At 38.0% G+C, this 17,193-nt stretch overlaps 2 protein-coding genes across 11 annotated transcripts in view; both read left to right on the top strand.

Moving 5' to 3' along the window:
* The window catches only part of LOC144215326 (dedicator of cytokinesis protein 8-like), a 52,198-nt gene extending 48,716 nt beyond the window's left edge, over positions 1-3,482 (top strand). The window contains exons 50-51 of one of the 2 annotated variants that reach the window (XM_077744166.1): positions 1,428-1,598; positions 2,202-3,482. In XM_077744166.1, the coding sequence (XP_077600292.1) occupies positions 1,428-1,598; positions 2,202-2,253 (223 nt within the window). In that variant the 3' untranslated portion in view covers positions 2,254-3,482. The remainder of the gene's footprint in view (positions 1-1,427; positions 1,599-2,201) is intronic. The other variant, XM_077744167.1, reaches the window with a different exon arrangement.
* Positions 3,483-3,957: 475 nt separating this feature from the next.
* Positions 3,958-17,193, top strand: part of LOC144215405 (aminopeptidase O-like) — a 67,407-nt gene continuing 54,171 nt past the window's right edge. For 7 of the 9 annotated variants that reach the window (XR_013330423.1, XR_013330425.1, XR_013330424.1 and 4 more), the window contains exons 1-5: positions 3,997-4,846; positions 5,513-5,682; positions 6,205-6,424; positions 7,216-7,414; positions 8,289-8,413. Coding sequence is in view for 6 of the 9 variants with exons in the window: in XM_077744308.1 (XP_077600434.1) it covers positions 4,224-4,846; positions 5,513-5,682; positions 6,205-6,424; positions 7,216-7,414; positions 8,289-8,413 (1,337 nt within the window). In the remaining 3 variants the exon portion in view is untranslated. Of the gene's footprint in view, positions 4,847-5,512; positions 5,683-6,204; positions 6,425-7,215; positions 7,415-8,288; positions 8,414-17,193 lie in introns of all 9 variants that reach the window. The other 2 variants (XM_077744311.1, XM_077744310.1) reach the window with 2 other exon arrangements.

Genomic DNA, 17,193 nt, shown 5'->3' with positions numbered 1-17,193 from the left:
ATATATATATATATATATATATATATATATATATATATATATATATATATATATATATATATATATATATATATATATATATATATATATATATATATATATATATATATATATATATATATATATATATATATATATATATATATATATATATATATATATATATATATATATATATATATATATATATATATATATATATATATATATATATATATATATATATATATATATATATATATATATATATATATATATATATATATATATATATATATATATATATATATATATATATATATATATATATATATATATATATATATATATATATATATATATATATATATATATATATATATATATATATATATATATATATATATATATATATATATATATATATATATATATATATATATATATATATATATATATATATATATATATATATATATATATATATATATATATATATATATATATATATATATATATATATATATATATATATATACATATATATATATATATATACATATATATATACAGTGGAAATGCAATGTATAGTGCTCACAGTACTTGAATCACATTTGCACGAGGCTTTACAAAGGTTTCAATAGAATTCAAATGTTTAGCGTTGGTGCGTTCGTCACTGAACTTATACACATCAACAAACCTCGCCTTAGAAAGTTCTTCCCTCAGGTCAATCATGCTTTTTAACTTGACTATTTACTGAACCCTATACTGTTACATACAAATGCCTTTTCCATATTACTCTCATTTAATTTTGGCGGATTAACTGTGGGATGTGTTAGTAATCACCCAAGTCTCCCTGATTTCCTCACGGAGTACCTCCTGAATTTGTGCACTGTCCTGCTTCAGACGGTTTAACTCATTATTATTATGATCTACCAGTGTTCCTCTTCTTGCATGCAAATGATTATGCCGTTGCATACTATTGGGTGGAAACTACCAATGGGCATGCGATTGTTTGTCTTGCATAAGACTGCTAATTTGTGTCAAATGGATAAAGACTGTTGTTAGTATGAGGTTGGATTACCCTGGGTTTTTTTCCCTCTTGGTTCCACTCTTAGTTTAGCGTTCATTATCTCATATGAAAAAGAAGGCAATCCTCTCTTCCGATTTCATTCCAAGTCATTACGTAAAGGCAGCACTTATACAATATTAGCCAGATGCATGTACTATTTAAGTCTTTTTTTTTTGGGAAATGTAAAAACAAGTAAACCATCATCTACTATAGATATATTTAGGAAAATTGGCCAGTATCTCGTCCAACCTTTTTTAATCGCTATAACAATAGTGGGACAAGATCCTTGAAGAGCTCGACTTATTTATGATAATTTCTCAACAAGCACATTACAGCCCATTGGATGATATATTTCCTTCACTTTTTGTCCTCCCAGGTGTGGCGAGGCTGTCGAGAAGAACAAACACTTGATCACGTCAGACCAGAAGGAGTACCAGCAGGAACTTAAGAAGAACTATAACCGCCTACGTGAAAACTTGAGGCCCATGCTGGAGAGGAAGATCCCTGAGTTATACAAACCTATCATTAGACCACGGCTGGAGAACAGGTGAGGGAGCATTTCATGGTTTCACACATTTCAGACCCACTTAGCATTAAAGGATTAAAATCACATCTTTGATGTCATGTCATTTGGATTGACATTGAAGAAAGGACAACATTAGAACAAACTCTCAAAGTGAAATAGTTCATTTCAAGTGAAGCAATTGCCTCCAGAAAAAGCTAATGTGTTTTATATTGTAGAATATGCTGAACAGGTTTATCTCACTTAAAATAAAAATGAATAACTGCTCAAAAACTTGAACATATTTGAATGAAAACACAGCTAAATTATTAATGTGGGATTTTATCAGAATTAGAGATGCATCGCTTTAGAAAACTCATAATATAGGAGAAACAATATTGGTTGTAATCCCTGTCGATCGTGCTTTTATTTTTTCCCAGTTTTATGGATTCTCTCTCACTTAAACAAATTACAATGTAAATGAGTTGCCACAATGGACTATTATTCAGCGGATTCACCTAATGGTGGCAAAATCGAAACGTCAACTAATGGACTAATTGGTTCTCTGCTGACTTTAGAAAAAGGAGGGGGGGAAAATGCCCAAATCTAATGTTCATGTACCCATAACCCTTTGGTGTTGCTATGCAGGGATTCCTTCAAACGTCTGAGTTTCCGCAAAACTCAGGAGGAAGTCTCCTGAGGACCCTTGGCGAGTCCGGTATACAAACCTTTATGAAGAGGAGGAAATAAATTGTCTGTGGTGACCTCATTTCACTATGACAGTTGGTTCAGAGTTCTCAAAAAAAGACAACCAGCAGTGTTAATATTCCTTATGATAATTCTTATTTTTATGTACTTGAGATAAGCAGGATTCGACTCTTCGCTGTAAAAAGTTCAAAGCCTAATGATGCTGCAAACATTGGGTCCATGCTGGTTCAGGACCTTTGTGCCAATAATGCTCTTCTCTCACCTTCAGTGTGAAATTGCGCGTGTGAGATAGTTGGTATAACATGGATATGTTATGTCACTTATGCAATAAATGATTCTGTTTTTTTTTTTTTGTTAAAGGGCTTAAAATTCTAATCTGTGTGTTAAACACACAATTTAGACGTTTGTATTTTTGAATTTGAGGCTTCTCTTTTTTTTTAATTTAATTTATTTGGAGTTACCTGACAAGTTTGCATGCAGTGGAGGGACTTATCTGCACTATATTGTAAGTTTGAACAATGGCACATAAAATAGTGTACAAATGTGGAAAATACATATTTTTGTTTTGTAGAATTATATTTTTTAAATAACAGCAACATTAGTATTGATTAAAATACTAACAGTCAGGGTTTGGTACTGAGAAAACTATGTGTGTTGCAATTCCACAGTGCCATTTTTTTTTAAAGCAATAATTTCAGGTGCTACCGCACATTGTTAGGTTCGTTTTGCTTTTTGTCAAAATACTGTATGGTATATTACTGAAGATACATTTCCTAAACATATACTGGACAGCAATAATACATTATTGTACAAACAGAACTCATTTCACTTCATTGCGCACAGTGTTGTTTTCTTTCAACTTGTATATCTGGGGCACTGAGTAAATTAATGCTTATCCCCTAAGAAAAATTGTGTAAAATTGGTATATAATTCGACATATCCTTGTATAAAAGTAAATTGTGTTTTAAAAACCAGTTCTGAATGTGTTATCATTGCAAGACCAATCAGTGACCACAACATAGATACTTGCACATTCCAATGAGAAACAAGACATGATTTTTTTAAATTTTATTTTATTATTAATATTCTCATCCCAGATTTGATTGAGACTGTAAGAAAGATGTAATATTTTTGTTAATATAATTCAGTGCTGCCGATGCCAATCAAAACAAACTAATTCCATATTGAACAATTGTTGTTGTTGCTGTGTTTTACAACATGTGTTTGATTGTTATGGTCATTACATAATACTGGAAAAACATCAATAAAATGGAAAGTGTTCACTTGACAGATGTACTGTTTCAAGAATAATAACAGCATCAATACCTTTTCCACATGTATATAATTACATATGCAATACATATATATGGTGTGCTTTGCATGTATTGTGGTTACTTGTGTTTTCAGCATCAGTTTTGGAATCAACTGGGGAAGGCTCTAGCACCCCCCGCGACCCTAATGAGGATAAAGTGGTTCAGAAGATAAGATAAGATTTTCCTCCTTGTTTGTTGAGTTCTTGTCTTAAATGATGATGAATAAATTGACTCTTTAAAAATGCAAACATGATTAATCAAAAAAGAAGTTTTAATCCCAAAAACAATAACAAATGAGGCGCGTCTTGTCGGAAACGGGATGAAGAACTACATTTTTGCCGTCGCAGGCATTATGACCGCACCATTCCAATGGATAAAGAACTACGACTTCCTCCTGTCGCTTCCAACCACGTCATCTCCTTTCGACAACTTTGGCGTTATTGACTCGTGCGCTCCAGAACGGTGAGCTTCCATCAATGAATGGCATCTAGTGCTGTTTTGTCACGTTTATCTATTTATTCTGACATCAAATAGAAAGTTTATCTTCAACTTCGAATTACAGCACATGCATGTACTATCACGGCTGCCACGATGCTCTATAGTGCTTAAACTTTCAGGGTAACGATTGCCAACACATGAGTAATATCACATGGAGCAACCTGGAGATCCGCCAGTCATATCTGACACAGACGATCTTCCACTTTGTGCAAACACTAGCCACATGCTAGTTAAACACTATGCTCTAGATCTGTGTGTTCATTTTCAAAGAAAAGTCATTAGTGGCAGTGTGGTTCTGTTCCTGGAACCCACTGCTTGTGGAGAGGCCGCAGAACATGATGGAAACCAAACTCCATCATTCAAAAACGATGCTGGGATGGGCGTGGTAGTTGATCATCTAAAGTGGGCACCTAGTGGTCCTTTTACCCTAATTCTTGATTGCTGTGACATAGCTGTGTCAAAGGTAGAGGAGGTGAATGTCACGTTCTTGTCAGATTTCTTTAATGGGGTTCGGCCCCCTGACCTCATCCAAGCGCTGGTCTCCATGCCCTCGGCTCAATGGAGGCGACAGCAAGAGCTCTTCTCAGCTTGTAGCCGTGCCCCTGGAGTAGAGCAAGATGGAGAACCGATGTGTTTTCATACCGACCGCTGGAGTCTGCAGGTCTGGAAGCAAGGAGTATCCTCCCCGAAGGACTTCCCCAGAGCCCTCAGGATCTCCTATGAGACAAAGCCAACTGGGGCTTCTGTCAGGTGGACTCAAGACCAGGACAACAGGTATTGATGAAAATTATTTGATTTCACCAAGGACCCTATGTTTCCGTGTTAAAAAATATTATAGCTAAACAAATAAACAAATCATTGTATTTACTATCTACATGTTTTTGATCTCAAACAAACTTATGTAGGAATTACTAACTTTAAGTTTAAAGGAGAAATTTGATTTGTTACATAAGGCAAATGACTTAAAAAAACAAAATAGGGGAGTTACATTATTTTGATTTTTTTGGCCTCCAATAAGAAGTTTTTTGCCCTTTTTTCTATTTTAATTTAACACCAAACTGAAATTCTGTTGCATATTTTGTGTATTTTATAGATTGTGCATTTTCCATTCATTTATAATTAAACTGATAAATATGATAATAGGCTTTTATTGAATAATTACCAATATTTGGGCTTAAATGTGCAGATAGAAACAAAAATAATGATTGGACATGCTTGAGTAGGTAAGAAATATACTTTCCTCACTTCCTATTTTTGTGCCAGTCTGGAGTAGTGCTTGTAAATTTATTTGTTATGTTATCAAGTTGTTCAAATTACAAAACCAGTCATGTCAGAAGTGGGCATCATTTTTGTGTATTTTTTTGTATTATTCTGTACATGGACCGTGTTTACTAAAAGCCTATGGAATGAATCTTGTCTTACATTCAATATTCATTCCAGGGCGTGCGTGTACACCGCGGGCTCACCCATCAACAACCGAGCCCTTTTCCCCTGCCAGGAGCCGCCTGTTGCCATGTCAACGTGGCAGGCCACAATGCGGGCCCCCTGCGACTGTGTGGTCTTGATGAGTGGGGAAGAACAGATTGAGCCTATTATAGATGTGGAGACAAGTAATTAATTTCTTTCATTTAAAAAAAAAAAAAAACTATATGAATTCTTCATACATTGCCGATTGAACCCTTGCATGTCTTCATAATTCTGGTTCGTTTTGCTTCATGACATCAATGTTAGGGTAAAAACATACATTTTCTGCTTGTTGAAACTTTTTTTTTTGCTTTTTGTTGCTTTCAAACATTTTATGGTATACATTTTTAGTGAAATTTAAACTTTAGTAAAAAATTTTCAATATTTAATTGAATAGTTCTCTCTAGATTTAAGCAGAGTTGTAGTACATACAAATACATAAATGTAATGTATCATTTTACAGTGGGATACCATAATACACAGCATTCCTTTTACAAATAAACACTATATATTTTTAAATAAGCAACAACACTACTACTACTACAGTAATTTAGCCTTGCTCCCTTGGTCATGATAGTTTTACGGGGAGACTTGATGTAAAATGTTTTCCATTTAAACTTTTTTTTCCCCTCGTCTGACTTTTTACCAGCTTTTTTCTTTGTTCTCAGCAGGTTTGCTGATATGGAATTACTATGTCACAATGCCCATGCCTGCCTCCACCTTCACCCTGGCAGTGGGCCATTGGCAACAAGTCCCAACTGAACCTCTTCCCGTTGGTGGAAAAAGCCAATGGGAACGGTGGGACGAGTGTAAAGAGTCAGTCCCCATGTCCCCCCACCTGGGTTCAAGCAGTAAAGTAGTAAAAGCCTCCAGTCTCCACATTGGCAGGTAGTGTATTATGTTTTTTTTTTTTTTTTACTGTTTGCGCTTTATTTTGGCAAGACCTCCTGCTTTCCTGGCGTCATTAACCCCGGCCTGGCCTTTCCACATTCCATGACAAACATTTCCCTTTTCATTCCCTGAAACATAGTGAGGTTTTAAGGGCGCAGCAGCAGCTTTGACTCTGCCTTTTTATGACAAATACATCAAAGCGTTAAGAATTCCATACTCTCAATTCAGCGGCCAGCAGAAATTATCTTTGGAGTGCAAACAAGTAAAGCAGACACATTTTTATGGATACGAGCAACAGTGAGTGGCTTGCAGGCCCCAGTTGGACTAGGGTCCCCATGCATTAGGTCTGCTGCTTCTGCCAAGGATTTCCAGTAAGCCTCCTCCTCCTGCTCTGGTTTTGCTCCTGTGGCAGTCCAGTTGTAGGCTGCTGCCGGCCTCAGGAATCTCCCTGTACAAGGCAGGCCTTTATTTTCAGTGAATAGTTGGAAGGAAACTTGGACCCGACTCGAAAACCCTTGGATACGAAGTCGGTTCTAGTTGTTGCATTTTGAAAGAATACGATTGCACAGTGACACCTTGATTTTTTTAGGAGTGGTTTTATATATACTATGTATAGGAAATACCATATTTCCATGACTTTCATTCCCACGCCTAGAACAAAGAGCAGCACACATGGAATGAGTATCATACCTCACGCGCTCTGGGTGCTCTCTATGGGAAAACCTATTAAAAGGCTTTTTATTAACCTTGGATTAAACTTGTCTTTTCCTTTTACAATATGTTCCAAGGGAAGAGCAGACTGCCTGCCTAAGCTCGTCCTCCCAGCACGAGTGCGTCTCTCTGCCTGACTGTTCAGCCATGTTGGATGACAGCTTCCCTTGTTCCCATGGCGACTACCCTTGCCGGTTCGTCGAACGCGCCGTGAAGTCCCAGCGTGTGATCCCACACCGTGTGTTTGCCCCCGTTGGCCTTCTGCAAAAGGCACAGGTTGGGAAACGTTTACACCTCAGAAAATTATGCAGTGGTGCCTTGATATATGCGTACCCACAGTGTACATTTTTTTCCACTCATTGTCGATTTGTTATGTCGCGTGATTAATATACCGGTCATCCCGTTCTAACTCTTTCGGGGCCTTGTGTTGGAGCAAGTGTCCTGTTGTATTCACTTGAGGGCAGTATGGTGAATGCATGCAATAGTTTTTTTTTTTTTTTTTAAACTATTTCCAAACATTAACAATGAAAGACAAACTGTAATTTGAAGGAAAAAAACTCAAAAATTAGATATAAAATCACCATCAAAAGAATAAATATTTAGTTTGGTTTCCAAAATTCTAGCATTTTCTCAAAACAACAACAACAATAAGGTTATAACTAGTACTGCAAGATTAAAAATGCATTGTATACTAACCAATTAAAAACTTATAAATAATACATAAGTCTATAGGAAGGTACAACAATTTGGGGGGAAAGGGACAACACATTAGCTTTTAATTTTTTTGCTGCAAGCTTTGCAGCTCAGTTTACGGGAGACCCCTTTGTCATAAAATTATGACTCTTTTCTCTAAAAATAAATCTACTTGGCTGAAGCCAGCATAGAGACTGTTGATTGAGTCTTGAGTACTGGCCCTATATGACTGAGTCAGACAACTATAAGTAAATACAGTGATGTATTCACCATTCATAACCCAATGAATTCTATTGACAGGGTAAACAGGCTTGGATTTGGGAAAAACACAAAAGGCTCAACGGCCTCTCTTGTTGTCACTTGTTTAACTTTGTCTTTATTGAATAAATATGGTACTTTTTGTAACACTTGCTTTCTGACTATATAGTTTACAGATGCATTGCTCTTCATGTTTTAGATTGGGATCCTCACCCTGTTGCCCCGATGTTTAGCTGCAGCCCATACTGTCCTAGGAGTTCATCCCTTCCGCCGCCTTGATGTTCTCATTGTACCAGCAGGATTTGCCAGTCTGGGCATGGCCAGGTAAAAATATTTCTTTAAAAAAAAATATATATATCTATGGATGTAGCCCAAGCACATACGCATAGCCTGAGAGATTGCTATTTCACAGTTTATTCGGAATGGGTAAAGCCTGTGGTCATTAGAAAATATACAATGACTATCACAAATCTTTGCAAGTGTTCACCTGAAATGTGTTTCTTTACAAACATTTTACAGCAAGTACAACTGAAAAATAGTTTTATTTGATAAATGAGCTGTAATCGGTTAAACAAAAGATGTTGAAACAATTTAGTCGAGCTTTCCCCTGCCACTAGAGGGTGCTTGTGTGCCACTAGCGCTTCTCCTACCACACTTCGAGAACTACTCCACTAACACTTGTCAGTGAAGTAGAACTTATAAATCCACAGACATTTTGTTTTGATGTATTTTCGCTTTTATGGAATACACCATCTATAATTTTCATTTTGCAACAAAAACATTGAGTTTGGCTCCTTCTCTGTTGACTTTTTATGCCTGAGCTGCACTTCACTTATTTCGGGAGTGTGATTCATGGTTTGGTTCCCATTTAACACTCATCCTCCTCAATCTTCCTTTACAAGTCATTTCTGAATTGAAGGCTCCAAGTGTAATTCCAAATTATTTATCGCCTCATATGTAATGTAGCTTTTTGTGTAAATCAACACTCGGACTTTTCTTGTGTATTCCTCAAAAGTTCCACATTTGCAAAAACTCTGACCTAGATATTGCTAAGAGTTGATAATTCCTCCAAATTTCCTTCCCCCTTCACTAGATGGAAAGGTTCAGGAGTTTCAGTGGTCTCCTGGCCTTCCTCTCCATGCTGCAGGGTTTGTGTTGATATGTTTGTATGCAGCGTATGTGGAGGTCTGGCTGTTGATATGTGGGGGCAGAGGCTTCTTGACAGTCCTCCGCAGAGTGGATAAATATGCTTTTATGCATATCTGTCTTGTCTTTACCCTACTGTGTTCTCTTCACCTTCAACCCACTCCAAATTCTCTCTTTTCTTCTACATGAAAAAAACATTACTGATGCTGTTGCTTTTTTCGCATCTTAGAATTTTTCTCCTAGCGTTCTTCTGTCTTGGAAAACAAGACTTTTCTGGCTTTGACTGTTGACAAAAAAAGGGATTTTTGCGTGGTCAGTCAACATTGTCTATGTCTATGTTATTTTATCTCCCACACGAGTGGTTGTGAGCTCATTACCACAAACGTCCACTCAGTGCGTCACCGTCCCAAATTAGCTCCTCTCTGAAACATTTGGAGAGCATTGGGGTCACGGCCAGTTCTCATGTTTTTTTTTGGGTAAATTTTGTCCAGAAATGGCCTTTAATCTAAACCCCTTGTCTTTTAAACTATTTGTGATACTGTTATTTTTTGAAAGCACATTAAGTTCTAACACACAGGCTACTCTACTGTAGATTTTGCCTGATATGTTTTCTTATCCTCAGGAGGATAAGAATGCAGCTATTTTAATAGTTTCTTTCAATAAAAACGTGACCTCAGTTTTAATAGTTGTTTCTATTCAGAAAAATAAGCACCTCCACCAACAGCTGGACTCATTTGAACTCTTGCTTGCTTGTTTTTTCTTTCCAATTAATGTACAATATGGCTTTGATTAGGAAGGCGAGTCCCAATTCTGAGGTTTTAAATCTCTGTTTACTTTTATGGTTCTTTGAACGCACTTCCCTAGGACCTAGGCTCTAGTTTTTTTCCCCAGATTTAGTGGAACCTGAATTCAATGGACTTTTCGGAAGGAGGTAGAAGAAATGAAATGCTTGCTTGTATCAAAACTGCATGCATATTTTGCCCACCAAATGCAACCAACCTATTGCGTGAAATTACCGCAAAACATTTTTAAAAAGATCAGCAACTACATTGCATATAATCTATTGTTCCATAATCTACTCGCAGGTGACAGAATGAAAGGCTTTCATTTGCTTTATTGATTGTGCGATAATGAAACAAACGCGTTGTGACAAGCCATTGCCTGCCACCAACTTGCTTTTTTTCTTTTTTTCTTGTTGAAATTCTTCACTTCTCAGCATGTCTCCTTTCTTAAAAGTGTATATACACATATATTTACCCACATATATCAGAGCGTCCGCATTATTCAAGCCAGTGGTTTTCAAAGGCGTATGACCTAGGGGTTGTCCAACATTATGACGGAGCGGTGGGGAGCATTGTCATGAACAATTTTCATTCAAGTTCCAGTCTGTCATCAGTATGAAGTTTGGCGCGCTTATTTTTCTGACCTAAGATATGGCTGGATTCCCACCCAGTTGTGGAATAGTGCTATATGCAATCTGCTGATTGTGTCAGCTGGCACAAAAGCTAATTCTGGAAGTAATTGAGTTATTATATTTCTTTAATTCCTATCACTACATAGGAATATTTGCTCTTTCTGCAGTTACCGAAATAAACAGTTTCTCGCTGTGTGAGAAATGTGATCACCCACACCGTCGTCACCCTGCCTAATCTTCACTCACGACAAGATTTAAGGACTTTGTTAAGGTTGAGAAACTACCTGCACTGACTCTCTATAAAACTCCCCATGGATCTTAAATCTGTCATCTCTCTTGATTCCTCCCTTCTTTGCGGGTGGTTGGGGTCCCAAGTTGCCCACGCACGTCCTTTAGGGGAATTGGGCTTTTGGATCTAGGGGGAGGTCAACCAAAATGGAAGAGCGAGATGGAGATGAGACACAAAAGCGGGGTTCGCAACAGGCTGGCGGACCCCCGGCATGTGGGAGAGGATGTGCGGATTATTCCCAGCAACAAAAGCCATTAGCTTCTGGAAGGACTTCAGAGAGGGGTGCTATTTAATCTCGAAATTGGGAGGCATGTGGGACCATCTTGGGACCGAGCCAAGTGCTGATTTTGTGCACTGGCCCGGTTGTAACAGCAGGAGTGGAGGGGCCAGTGGCAGGCAACCATGAAGCTGTTGTAGTGTGATCCAGAGGAAAGGGGGAGGTGGAGAACTCACAGTGGTGTGACGTTTTTATACCCAGATACACAGTGGGAGGCCAGGAAATGCTAGATTAAGAAGTCAAGTAAGGGCAGGTCTGCATTCTGAAACTCTGCCATACTTACTACTCTTAAATCACACACTGTTTTGGGTGAACAAAGCTTACACAAATAGAGACATGATGTGAACTAGAAACAATTTTAGGGGCTATTTCGCAATTTGGAGTACGTATACGTGTATGTTTTTTTTTCACGGTTTACACACCATGTTCTTTCCTGTCAGTGCAAGAATTTGGTTGTGTCCAATCCCGACTGTCAAACATACCACTGGCACTTGCTTGCGTAGATGCTAAAGCAGTTAGTATGCTTTTTCTGTCAACCCAATTGTGCATACTTGAACCATCTGTGCCATAACACAATTCTGAAGGAGAACACCAGATATTTCCGAGTGTTTCTCTCAGACTGCAGCAAAATGGAACAGTATTTTATCTTTATAGATTTAATTAGAAATGTAGTTGTCTATTTTACCTTAGCACTGTGGATAAAACATGCATATTTATCAGCTCAAAAGAGTTTATGTAACTTTAATAATTGAGAGACTCCGAATTCACTTGTTCTCAGTATGTGTTCATATTTTCAGAATTTATTTTCAAACAAATTTCATATATTTAAAAGAGAACAATAAAAATGTAGCAGTCTGGCGGCCGAGTGGTTAGTCCAGGATCCATCATCTCTGCAACCCTCGTGATGATAAGCGGTACAGGAAATGGATGAATGAACATTAAATGTTCTTTGATCTCCCGCTTAGGTCATCCGATTTTATAGATTGCGCAGTTAACGATTCCGGTGTTAATTCAGTGCTGGAATTTCCTCGTTGCATCCTAGCCATTTCATTTTCTTCCGACAGGAAGTGCACTGCGTTTTCTACCCCTCTTTGAAGTCTAGGTCTGTGCCTGCTGGACTTGGTGTACCCATCAGATAAGAGAGTGGCTTTGCACTGAGGCCAAATTAGGACATGCCAGAGAGAATGGTAATCCCCCCCTGAAGTTTTTGTTGAGAAATGACATAAGTGTTGAAATGGGCTTTTTGCTTTGCATAGGCCATGAGGGTGTTGTCATGCTTTACCGCTGACACGCAGATTCCTGTACTTGTCTAGAAATGAATGCATTCATTGTCTGCTTAAGGTTTGGGAGTTGTGATCCAGTATGATGTCACACAAACACACATGTCCTTGTCATGCTGTTTTCATTCAGGCTAGGGTGAGATTGCCTTATCCTACATTCTAGTGAACTGTACCAAACCTGCATGAGCGTCTCGATGCAAAATGAGTTTTGAGACCACATGGGTTACATTATATATTTAATCCTCTTTTCATTGGTTAATTTTAAGCCTTTCAGTTTCTGTTTTGGATCGTGTTTGCTCCTCTCATCAGAATGAGGGTTTGGAGATAAAGACATTTTGCTTGTAAAGAAAACTCTGCACCTGCTCGTAATATAACAGCAATATAGCCGTCAAACTAGGAAATTATGCCATGGTGTGAACCTCTTGACCTTACTAAGTGCCACTGGAGGATTTTCAACCTGACTTCAGTTGACTACATCCCATTTTTATGGTCCAGCAGGAAGTAACTTTGGTCCCATTTAGGAGGAAGTTACTCGTTGGCTGCCCAAGGCTCCAGGAACCCCACTGGACACTATCCAGCTGCCACGGTGCCCTTTAGTACAGTGACACGTTTTTAAGCTTTTATTGGACTGAACTCATGATTACATGATTTTTGTGGTCGTCCAATAATTAGCAAATTGCTGCTTTTAGTACTAGCTCCTCTTCTAATGGTACATTTACAAGCCATAAGCAAAGGTTTTTTTGTACTTTTTTTAAAGGTCACATTTACAAAGCGTCATTGAGCAGTCAGTCATTGAAAGCATGTATTTAATTCTACACTGCCCATTCGTTTTTGAACCACTAGAGTTATGTAAAATGATTTTTCGAAGGAACCTATGAAATATTTTTTAGCCGTAAGTATTTAAAATCTGCGATCGGCTGGCCACCCATTCATGGTGTCCCCCGCTTTCGGCCAAAAGTCAGCTGGGACGGGCTCCAGCACCACCCCACGGCGCTTATGAGGTTAAGCAGTTCAAAAAGATAATAAATGAATATTTACAATTTTCTTGTTGGTCTTTAAAAACTTTAAATAGTTGTGATATTTATGCCTAAATCATTATACAATTTTTGTTGCAACAATACATCTATTTTGTCGCTTTATTGATAAATGACGATGTCAAAATCTTCGACCTATACAGCCGAAGTAAACTTTTGATGCTTCTGATTGGCTGATAAGCACTTGGCTCAGCATTTTATTTGAATTCTTCCACATATTTCCGTACGATTAAAAAGCTGTAGTCATCTAGCCAATGTCCAACTGGATTAGTTGATGTCACTCAACAAATTGCTTCTTGGCAAATTCTCCTTTTTGTTGGGCAGATCAGGAGCTGTTTGACTTGGCAATTTATGTCAGAGATCAATTGGGTTGTAATGGACTGTTGTGAACTACAGAGAGTTTATATATGAAATTTGCTCAGCCAGCAAGTCTGCTGCTGAGACACAGCCTTTTAGGGGTTTGGGTGTAAACACTTGCGAGGATGAAAGTTGAGCATTCTCCCTCATGAAAATCTCACCTTATTATAAATTGACTCTGGGGTTCTTACCTAATTGCACAGCATCTAGTTTGATCTTGCTATAGCAAGGTCTTTGTGGGATAAATTATTGTGTTGTTTTCAGATCAAACTGGACAAAGTGCCTTTTCTATACCCAGGTGATCTACTATGAGCTGTAATGTTTAACAAGACTGATGCTAAAAATATACAATGGAAGCACTACAATCAGGGGGTGAACCCTAGATTTTAACCCCTTTAGCCCCTGTTATTACTCTATTTTGAAACCGTAATACCAAAGCACCATCTTACAAATGTCGGATCTGGCTTCAAACAAATGTGAAAGCCTCTTCAAGATTTAGAACACTTATTTGGACAAACCCTTTCCCGCAATTATGATTTGTAAAGTTGCAGACAACTTTAATAAGACAGGCTTGAAACCCCGACTAATTTGAAATTTGAAACTTCCAATCCACGCCTTAAACACCCCCCAAAGACAATAATTGCAAGACTAATATATATACTCTATCTTGATTTCCTGACTATGGCTTGATTCTCCAATGTTAAAACCATTATCCAGTTTTAAAATACTAATCTAAATCTCTAGCTCTGTTTTTAATCCCCTATCTTGACTTGAGAACTGAATCCAGGCTTGAATCTATGCTTTTAAATGTACGCTGGCTTTCATTGATGACCCTAATTGAAAATCCATACTCAGGCGAACGTTTGCTTTAGAATTATAAGACATTCAAGTAAACATGACCTTTTCCTATAAAAGTGGAGTCAGCATCAATTGTTGCATAAGAAAATCCAGGCATTAACCATTCTACGAAGCAGGAAGAGTTTAAAATCAGCATAAAAAGGCTCTCTGTGGAAATTTGGACAGGTTAATCTCAAATCCACGTCTAGTAATATTTCAGGTTGAGCAAGGAGCAATTTGAAAGCCATCTCTCTCTCCCAAATCCTGGAAAATTTAGGCACGGCTTTTTATAAAGGCTTCCTCCACTTTCTTATGATCCCACTTGCAAATCAGTTGTCAAAATAGTAAACGTCGCTCCACCCGTCCCTTGCGCTTTTGGAGCCATTTTCTAATACCGATATATTTTTTTTAAACTTCCTTTTAGGTGTTTAGTCCTTTAGGGGTACATAGCCACCAATGAACATTCCTGGGTACAAGAGAACACGGCCCTTTTAAGCGTGAATAAGACTGAAAACCCACTGTTCTTTGTTCCCTTATTATTCCTCCACATCTTGTCTCCCTCTAACTTCTTTGGCGCGTCTCAAAAGATTTCCTGCCTTTCAGCCATCCTCTTCAGCTTTATCCACGTCGTAACCCTAGAAGTGTGTGACTGAGACTTTGCCTGTCAGAAGCAACTTGGGAAGTATTGTATAAGGAAGGTGTGATTTATTTTTCTTTTAATGTTTTTTTTAAGGGAGGGGCAGTTCTGTTTTTGCTTGGAAGGGAGACATGTTAATCAAGTAGTCAAGGATGAGCTGTTTCTTTTTTCACGCCATAAGTGGATGTCCACTGTTACTGAAGCACCACAAAGGCGCTCTGACGGGATGAACAGGCAGCTGTGCATGCCTGCACATGGACAGAGAATAGAGAAGTGTCCTGTGTACACTTTAAAGTGATTACAAGTAGTTTGGATTTTTTTTCATGGAACTCTGGTAACCCTCTGTTTTGTAAGGCTTGCAGGGCATGTTGTGGGTGGGATGCTTTAACCAGCATTTTTTGCTCTTTATATATCTTAATTTTCCACATCACAGTTTAACCTGCCCTTGATCTATTGAATTCCTACTTTGATTTCAAAAGGATGGCTTAACAACAACAACCCTACCTGGAACCAGTTTCAAAGCCTTAATATTCCACTGTTGTTTTGAAACTGTTTTGAAATCTTTATTTTAAACTATAACACGTATGTGATGCCTGAAAAAATTGAAATCCTAATTTATAACCCAAATTGTACATTGAGATCATATCCCTCGTTATAACGAGAAACTGTTATTAAATCTTCCAATCAGCTTTTCTTTAAAACAAAATTAAAACTACAAAGCCATCTTTTCACTAGAAGAAAGCCAATCCATTTTAATAGGTGGCTGGCAGTCCCCCCAAATTCAAATTGAGTGTGTATTCAAGTCAATGTCAGCCAAAGAGTTTATTTAAAACCCAGCCCATGACAGAAAAACCTAATACAGGTTTAAGTCCTGCAACCATGTTCGTAGCTGGAAAGGCTATATGATCTTTTTTTATTTTTTTATATTCTGATAAACATTGGGCTTTGTACTACCCTTGGGCAACACTGAATCCAAAGTGTTGACACCTGATCCTTTATCCTGCATTTTGCTGTGCTCTCAACAGCTCAGCATTTTCTATATTGTAGAAAGTATCAGCTGCTCTTGCATCTTAAAGCTGAACAATTATATTCTGGTTGCAAGGTGCAACTGACACACTTTGTCATGAAAGTTTGTGAATCTTTCTCCAAGGCAAGAATCAACAGACGATTTATTCGAGATAGTCTGGGGATTTTATGAGCATCTTTAAAACTGTATTTGCAGCATTACTCAAAATTATAGCCCCTCTTGAATGTGTTTTCCTTTTCCTTCAATGCCCCTTTGAGGTGACGTCCTCTGTACGCCTCCATCGTGATCAATGAACGGATAACCGTGATGTGTTGCATTGAACTGTCCTCAGATGTGAATCTGCCGGCAACAGCTGGCATATAGTGCGGCAAGTAACAGTAAAGCAACCACACTGGGCTATAACTCTGGATTAAAGGCCACGGTAGGACAGGCCTGTCCCTGCACACCCATTCCCCTAACTAATGGATGAGTCCACAGAACCCACTGAAAGAAGTGATGGATAGATCCATTGTACAGTGCAGGGGACACGGCTGCTCTTGATGCCTATCCTGAACTCCTTGTGTATGTGTGCCTTGAACCTTCAGGCTGAAGGTAATTTCATCTGGCTGTGCAAAGCCAGACACTTTAATGGACGTGGGACCTCTATGAAACAAAGTGCTGTGAAAAGCTATGCTGTAATATTTTCCTCTTGCCTCGCTTTGCTTGCTTGCTCAGGGAGAGGGCAGCGCTCTGAGACCTTTGCGAGCCACAAGTCTTGCATTCTACATTTCGCTGGCTGTCAACAAAAAGACCAAATATAACACTGC

This window comes from Stigmatopora nigra, chromosome 22 (assembly GCF_051989575.1).
Source record: "Stigmatopora nigra isolate UIUO_SnigA chromosome 22, RoL_Snig_1.1, whole genome shotgun sequence".
In the NCBI taxonomy this organism is placed as follows: Eukaryota; Metazoa; Chordata; class Actinopteri; order Syngnathiformes; family Syngnathidae; genus Stigmatopora; species Stigmatopora nigra.
Note: the sequence above shows the minus strand (reverse complement) of the source record. Positions and strands in the feature narration are given on the sequence as shown.